The following is an 8,492-nucleotide window of genomic DNA, read 5'->3' as shown; positions in this document are numbered from 1 at the left end:
CTGTTGACAGTGAGTTTCTGTGGCAGTAGAATATTTTTGGTGACATGATTAAAAAATAATGTATCTTTGGAGTCTGTGGGTAAAATAAGATGCTTCTAAATGAGCAGCTCGTTTCTGTTTAGTTTGGATTCTGCAGAAACAGCAGGGACCAGGTTTGGTTTGTGTGGATAAAGTCCAGGTCAGGAGGACTATAGACATCTGTGCATGAACAGGTGAAGCTGTGCAGTAAACATGTGTCTGTCTGAGGCCCAGTAGTTTGTATCAGACACAGCTGCAGGTGAAATGTTAGTGTGGAGACCAGATCCTGCTGGGGAGGACTAGCACCTACAGTCTGACCAGTTTCTGTGCAGAGTCCGAGTGGACATATGTGCAGGTTTTATTGTGAAGGAGCTGTACAGGAAGTGATGCTGACAGGACTTGGACAACTATGGCGCTTCTTCCTGTCGTTTCGTTAGACTCTAAATAAATTAGTGTTTGTATCGTGTTAATGTCAGAGCTGACAGCGTCTGTTTTATTTGTGACACCGTCGGTACCAACATTAGCTTTAGCAGCTAATGACTAACTCTGTGTTTATCGCTAAATACCGATTAGTAATAATTTTTAAAGTGAAAGTGATGCTGAGCAGTTGATGCTGACAGGACTTGGACAACTATGGAGCTTCTTCCTGTCGTGTGTCTCTGCCTCCTGACCTGGTCTGGAACAACGTTTGCTGCTGGAAACGGTGAGAAAAGTCCTGAGTCAGACTGAGACTGGTCCTGAAGCGTCTTTATTCTTTGGAAGGGGCTTTTATTGAAATGAGACGTGCAGGGCTGTGGGGCCGCAGCGCTGCTTTGGCTGCTGCGCAGTTTAGTGGCGCATTTAGCTCCGTGTGAAAGTCCAGATCATCCACACGGTGGGATGTCACCTGGATCCCACTGACCAGACCAGTAGTCCGGCAGCAGCGGCCTCCACAGCTCAGGTGGACTCGTTTGATCACAGCGTCCTCCTGGGGCTTTGCAGAGCTGCGCAGGGCGGCGGCTCCTGCACAGACAAGGGCCGCTTCAACGAGCCCTAAATCACGTGACCGCTGCGAGCCAGGCCTCGTTACGTCTCGAGCTGGTTCACGTGACTTTTGAAGGAGCTTTTCAACATGTCAAAGCTTTAAAAGGTCTGAGTCAGTGACCAAACCTGAGACTTTGAGAGATGGAGACTGACAGCGACATTTTTATTATTCTAGGTATTTGAATCATAGTCAGGGAGAGTTTGACTTTAGGTTTAGGTTCATTTAGTTTATTATCAAACACTGTCACACCAGACAGACAGAAATAGAGCAGATTTAGTACAATTGCACTTTTTAAACATGATCTAAAGTTTAAACAATCGATCAGATGATTTTGTGAATCCGCTGTAAAAAAGATGTTTGTTCCGTTTCCTCTTTCTCGCCCACAGACTCTGCAGTTTTTCAGCCAAGCAGCTTTTCCTGTTTGTGCCTGTTTGTGTGGTTTTAGTTTTCTGGCTGCACAGACTGAGATTATCTTAGAAATAAGAAGAACCTTCATGTCTGGGAAGTTTGAATGTCAGTGTGTTATTAGTGTTTCTCACCTGGTTTCTCTGCACATCAACACACAGATTAATGCATGTTTTTGTCTTCAGGACCAGACGTCATCAAGATGGTGGTGAAAGAAGGAGATGACGCCATCTTACCCTGTTCCCTCAGCACCAGGGAGAACATTGTCCAAAAACTCTTTGACTGGAAGAGAGATGGTCAGAAGGAGGTGTTCCTGTATGATGCTGGTGTTACATATGGGAAAGATCATCCAGGTCAAGATGAGCAGTTCAAACAACGTGTCTTTCATTTTCCTGATCAGCTGCCGTTCGGTGACGCCTCCATAGTTATCAGAAATACAAAGGTGACTGACAGTGGAAACTACACCTGTGATTTTCCACGTCTTCAGCCAAGAAGACGAGGCCTCATTGAGCTGGTTGTTGGTGAGTGTTTCTATGAAACAGTGATAAAGTCTCCTGCTCATTGACAGATGTGACTGGTCCAGATGTTTCAGATGAGTTAAAGTGTGGTCAGTCAGAAAAACATCTGGACGAGGCTGCAGATTAACTTCAGCCTGTAGTTACTGAAACATTTCCAGCTGCTAATGACAAAACTGGCCTGTTAGAGAATCTACAGTCCAGTTGAAGCTGTGAGAGATGATGGAGCAAAGGTCTGAGCAGACACTGATGTAACTGTCAGAGTGTAGAGTTGTAGGATGGGAGCTCCAGCTGTTGTCCAACTATGAAGAGAGACAACAATGATCACCTGAATCAGCTGAATCCTCCACAGTTTAACCAGCTCTGGCTCAATATGTCCTGAATGTTAGAGACATGAGTGAGATTCATGTTACACATCATGAACTAACATCACACAACATAACACAACCTGACTCCCACTATCAGCAATAAATCATGAGACTGTGACAGCAGACTGAGGCGTCCTCTTCATGAGCAGTAAACTGATGTTCCTGTGTAAAATCAGTGGAATGTCCCTTTACAGACTCATGAAGACTCAGGTGTGGAGATGTAGATTCACCTCTGGTCTCATTCCAGGTGGATTTGATGTCAAACATTTGATCAGAGCTTCATCTGTGTCTGATGTTCAGGGTGTAGGATGAACTGAGATGGTGAGACATGAGCAGGTGTTTCTGTTTTTCTGTCCTCCCTGTTTCCACACACGAGGGCTCAGAATATTAGGAACCCCTGTGAATATGACACAGTCCAGTCCAGCAGCATCTGTGACTCTGAGCTCGGTGCTGAGACACGTCACTGAACGAACACGTGTGTGACAGTGTCAACAGCTGAACATTCCAGGCTTCATCACAGTCGACTTCATGTCACAGCACTTGGACTGGATGGCATCAGACTGTACAGGTGTACCTAATAAAGTGGCCACTGAGTGTGTGTCTCACTGACACAGTTCAGTCCTGATGACACAAGAGGGGACACACACTGTTAAAGAGCCATGTTTCATATTTCCCACCAGATTTTCCTGTTGGTTTAGTGTCAGAGAAAATATTGTGGATGTCTCAGACGACAGATTTCATGTGATTTCATTTGCAGCTGATTTTTGTGGCAGAAGAAACTGAGCAGAAATTTCAGACGAGTCCAAACGTCTTCACTGTTTGTGTGTCTGTGTCATGATGTGAGTCAGAAACAGTGTTTGCAGTGGTGAACAGTTACTGACCTGTTGGTCCAAGTCAGGAGTATTTGACATATGTGTCCTGTCAAACAGCTGGGACGTGCAGCCGACGTTTCTATGGAGCTTTTCTGTTTCTGTCTGTTCCTCTGTGTTTTTCTCTTAAACTCACTGTGACTCACATTTACAGGCAGAGAAGATGAACAACAAGAATAATGTGGAATCTGACATTGGTCTTTATCAGCTGCTGTTTATGTTCACAGGAGCAACTCGAAAGCCGTATGTCACAATACTTGAACAAACACAAGATGGCGTGCTGCTTCAGTGTGTAGTTAAAGGAGCTTCTCCCAAACCACAGCTCCAGTGGCAGGACAGTGGTGGAAACATGGTTCCTGCTAAAGATCCACAGGTCACAGACAGAGGAGGCAGCTACGACATTATCCTCCAAACTACTGTGACCAAGACCGACCACTATCGCTGTGTAGCCACACAGGAGGAGATCCACCATCAGGTTTATACTGAGACATATGTTTATATCAGTGGTGAGTTTTTTTCTATTTTTACTTTTATCTTTAGTTTGTTTCTGTTAATCATTTGTTATTAGTTTCTCCAAATGTCCACACATGTTCATCCTAACCCCAGAACAAAGTGGATGAAAACATGTGCAGGTTGAAAATGTTTCAGGCTGAGTCTGAGTCGTACTGAGGCTCTGAGACTCCACTTGATGAATCTACAGAGAGAAGAGGAAGAATGAGGCTGTGGAGGGAAACAACAGGAAGAAGTGGAGTTTGGAGTCAGTCCTGACATCAGTCTGATCAGTCACACACAGAGAGAAGAATTTAGTAAAGTTCACACACACAAACCCAGTGACAGATGGAGGAAGAGCTGGTGCAGCCTGATCCTGAGGACAGACATGAAAACAGCCCACGAGGCCGATTTAGAGGCTGAAATCCTTCGAATCAGACACATTTTTGTTCCACAGGTGGAAAGAAACAAAGAATGAAAGTGTCTCCAAAACGTCCTGAGACTGAGTCAGTTTGTATCAGCTGTAATTAGACAGATGAGACAGAGACAGAGCTTCATGAAGCCAGTGGGTCAGTGCAGTGTCACAGCATGAATCCCAGAACCAACAACATCAGGACACTGTTGGATCTCTGGCTTCAGGAGCTGCTGTTCCCCACAGAGTGTTGGGAAGGATCCTGGAGGCTGGAGGAGACTGATGCTCTGTTTTCATCTTCAGTCCAACAGGAAACAGCTCAGTGTGTGAGAACACAGCCACTTCACTGAGCCTCCAGCTGTGTGGTCTGAAGACAGCTGTGACCCTGATAAAGCAACAACATCCAGCTCCCACATTAAACACAGCTCAGCTTTACTGCAGGTTCATCCTGTGGAAACGTCTGACAGATGATGTTTGACATGAGGACAAATGTACAGACACATGAAGGAAGGACAGAGACTGTGTGTGTCCTCCCTGTTCATGTTACATGTGTTGAGACACAGCTGGATCTCTGCTTCCCAACCATCCATCAGGTCCGTGAACGCAGCACGATGAGACACAAACACCAGTGGACTCTGATTCATTTCCATTTCAACATGTATGAAGCTGTGGTTCAAATTAGAAGTATATAAGGTAGTTAACGTCAGCTACCCAGCGGTATATAAAGTACTTCAAGTTAGAAGTATATAAGGTATGGAAAGTACATTCTTCACAGTCACTGCTGGGACCAGAACCAGAACCAGGCTGTGAGCTGTGGAGCCCAGCAGGAGGAAACTGGTCCTAACATCACTGTGCCTGCTCACATTCATCCCACTGCTGCTTTTATCTGCTCAGCACTTTCCATTTTAGCAGCTCACACACATTTAGTTGTCGTCTGTATGAAAACTGATGTTTAACCTGCTGGACATGATGTGACCTCACAGTCTGACTCTGACTTTGTCTCTTCAGTTCCAGAGTCTCCGACTGGATGGATTGTTGCTGGTGTTTTGGCTGTGCTTCTTGTTGTTTTTGTCCTTGTGCTTGTAAAGAACAAACTAAATTCACACAAAGGTAAGTTTGAATAACAAAAACACATGAAATTCTGATGTTTGAGTCTTCAGTTGTTTTATCTTCTCAGATAAGTTTGTTGGTATTTACAGAGATGCTTTGATTAAATTAGTGAAGATTTTCTGGAACATAATTTTGTTTTTATTTCCTGCAGGTCAGTCTGCAGGTTCTCCAGGTCGAACTATTAGAGGAAGAACCATTTAAAGTCTACAATACTAAACTAACTAACCAGGACGCCTAAATGACTTTATATCCAGTGTTAAATGAAGCCACTGAAGAATGTGAGTTGTTGTTTGTCTGTTTTGTTTTGGGCTGGTCAGGAAGTTGAAAAGTTTTAATGTGAAAGTTGGAACTAGCTTTAAGAGACCAAACATCAGCACTTTGAGCTAGTAATCCATGCCTTTGTTACATCACGCCTTGATCACTGTAATGCTCTGTATCTTGGGGTTAGTCAGGCATCCCTTTCGCGTCTCCAGCTGGTCCAAAATGCGGCGGCTCGTCTTTTAACTGGAACGCAAAAATACAAGCACATCACACCGATCCTGGCTGCACTCCACTGGCTGCCAGTGTCTTTTAGGCTTCATTTTAAAGTTTTATTATTTGTTTTTAAATCTTTAAATGGTCTTGCCCCTCCATATCTTACTGAACTCCTTCACCCTTACACTCCTAGCCGCTCCCTTAGATCAGCTGACCTCCAGCTTCTTGATGTACAATTATTTCTTCTTGATGTATGTATGTCTGTGTGTGTATATGTGTGTATATATATGTATAGAAATTCTTTGCTTTGGTGTACGGCGCTTTGTGTCAGGTCTTGCCTGGCGCCTTATAAATAAAGGTATTATTATTATTATTATTATTATTATTATTATCTTTTGGTATTTTGTTTACTAAATATTAGTTTTACTGTCCTGTGTTTCTGTCTGACTTTGACAGTTTTATAGTGTCATCAATGTAGAGTCACTTCTGTTCAGTTATCAAAGGACAAACTGTAGTGACTGGATCAATATTTAGTAGCTTCATGTTGATACAGTGAAAAGGTGGAAACAGTGAATAAACAAATAAGTAAATAAGACCAGGCTGATGGTTCATGCAGGGTTTTATGTTTTTGTGGGTTTTAAATGTTCAGTCCAAAGGATTCAGGGCTCAGACCAGAACAGTCTGTTCACACTGTTTAATCAGGAGACTAGAATCAACCAGGAGAGTCCTGATGGAGGGAAAGTTCAAACATGACAAGAACATTTAAAATATAATTCACAGTTTTGATTTTCAGGCTCCTGAAGAACAGAGGGTTTGTTTTCGCTTCTTTAGTTATTTAAAATCTAATTAGTGACATTTATGATGAGCTGACTTCTGTCTGAGGCCTGAACAAATAGAAAGAAATCAGCTAAACCTGCTTCAGGATCTGTGGCTGTAAGAATATGAAATAAAATGATTATTAATATTATATTATTACCTGTGAACGTCATTTAAAGGAAACAAGTTACTCATGTACCTGAGCAGGTCGTCTGTTCATCACAGTCGAGGGTTCGATCCCGGACTCTTCCTGTCACATGTTGAAGTTTCTTTGAGCCAAACTCTGAAGCCAAATTCCTCCTGAAGCTCAGACCTGCAGCTCACTGCCATCAGTGTGTGTGTGAAGGACTGTGAATGAAAATGTGATAGAGAATCTTCCATTGATCAGATCTGACCTCACTGCTTGTAGCTGTTCTCTGAACCAGACGTGGACATTGACAAACACATCAGACGTCACTGAACTCAAACCTGCTGTTCTGCTGGAAATGAATGTGAAGGTTTTGCAGCTAAAGTCCAAAATATTGGGCCTTATTTTTTATGTCCATACAGTGGGTACGGAAAGTATTCAGACCCCTTTAAATTTTTCACTATTTGTGTCATTGCAGCCATTTGCCAAAATCAAAAAAGTTCATTTTATTTCTCATTAATGTACACTCAGCACCCCATCTTGACAGAAAAAAACAGAAATGTAGAAATTTTTGCAAATTTATTTAAAAAGAAAAACTGAAATATCACATGGTCATAAGTATTCAGACCCTTTGCAGTGACACTCATATTTAACTCACATGCTGTCCATTTCTTCTGATCCTCCTTGAGATGGTTCTGCTCCTTCATTGGAGTCCAGCTGTGTTTAATTAAACTGATTGGACTTGATTAGGAAAGGCACACACCTGTCTATATAAGACCTTACAGCTCACAGTGCATGTCAGAGCAAATGAGAATCATGAGGTCGAAGGAACTGCCCAAGGAGCTCAGAGACAGAATTGTGGCAAGGCACAGATCTGACCAAGGTTACAAAAGAATTTCTGCAGCACTCAAGGTTCCTAAGACCACAGTGGCCTCCATAATCCTCAAATGGAAAAAGTTTGGGACGACCAGAACTCTTCCTAGACCTGGTCATCCAGCCAAACTGAGCAATCGTGGGAGAAGAGCCTTGGTGAGAGAGGTAAAGAAGAACCCAAAGATCACTGTGGCTGAGCTCCAGAGATGCAATAGGGAGAAGGGAGAAAGTTCCACAGAGTCAACTATCACTGCAGCCCTCCACCCTTCGGGGCTTTATGGCAGAGTGGCCCGACGGAAGCCTCTCCTCAGTGCAAGACACATGAAAGCCTGCATAGAGATTGCCAAAAAACACATGAAGAACTCCCAGACTATGAGAAATAAGATTCTCTGGTCTGATGAGACCAAGATTGAACTTTTTGGCGTTAATTCTAAGCGGTATGTGTGGAGAAAACCAGGCACTGCTCATCACCTGCCCAATACAATCCCTACAGTGAAACATGGTGGTGGGAGCATCATGTTGTGGGGGTGTTTTTCAGCTGCAGGGACAGGACGACTGGTTGCAATTGAAGGAAAGATGAATGCGGCCAAGTACAGAGATATCCTGGAAGAAAACCTCTTCCAGAGTGCTCAGGACCTCAGACTGGGCCGAAGGTTCACCTTTCAACAGGACAATGACCCTAAGCACACAGCTAAAATAACAAAGGAGTGGCTTCGGAACAACTCTGTGACCGTTCTTGACTGGCCCAGCCAGAGCCCTGACCTAAACCCAATTGAGCATCTCTGGAGAGACCTGAAAATGGCTGTCCACCAACGTTCACCATCCAGCCTGACAGAACTGGAGAGGATCTGCAAGGAAGAATGGCAGAGGATCCCCAAATCCAGGTGTGAAAAACTTGTTGCATCATTCCCAAGAAGACTCATGGCTGTACTAGCTCAAAAGGTGCTTCTACTCAATACTGAGCACAGGGTCTGAATACTTATGACCATGTG

The 8,492-nt window shown here is 43.6% G+C and overlaps 1 protein-coding gene across 5 annotated transcripts in view; it reads left to right on the top strand.

The window, feature by feature from the left end:
- Window positions 1-482: 482 nt before the first annotated feature.
- LOC113130553 (butyrophilin subfamily 2 member A2-like) overlaps window positions 483-8,492 on the top strand; it is a 59,239-nt gene continuing 51,229 nt past the window's right edge. For 3 of the 5 annotated variants that reach the window (XM_026307289.1, XM_026307288.1, XM_026307287.1), the window contains exons 1-2: window positions 484-721; window positions 1,633-1,968. In XM_026307289.1, coding sequence (XP_026163074.1) covers window positions 652-721; window positions 1,633-1,968 — 406 coding nt within the window. In that variant the 5' untranslated portion in view covers window positions 484-651. Of the gene's footprint in view, window positions 722-1,632; window positions 1,969-3,426; window positions 3,706-5,108; window positions 5,211-5,361; window positions 6,058-8,492 lie in introns of those variants that run through there. The other 2 variants (XM_026307290.1, XM_026307286.2) reach the window with 2 other exon arrangements.

The sequence above is a fragment of the Mastacembelus armatus genome, chromosome 5 (assembly GCF_900324485.2).
Source record: "Mastacembelus armatus chromosome 5, fMasArm1.2, whole genome shotgun sequence".
NCBI classification, from domain to species: Eukaryota; Metazoa; Chordata; class Actinopteri; order Synbranchiformes; family Mastacembelidae; genus Mastacembelus; species Mastacembelus armatus.
Note: the sequence above shows the minus strand (reverse complement) of the source record. Positions and strands in the feature narration are given on the sequence as shown.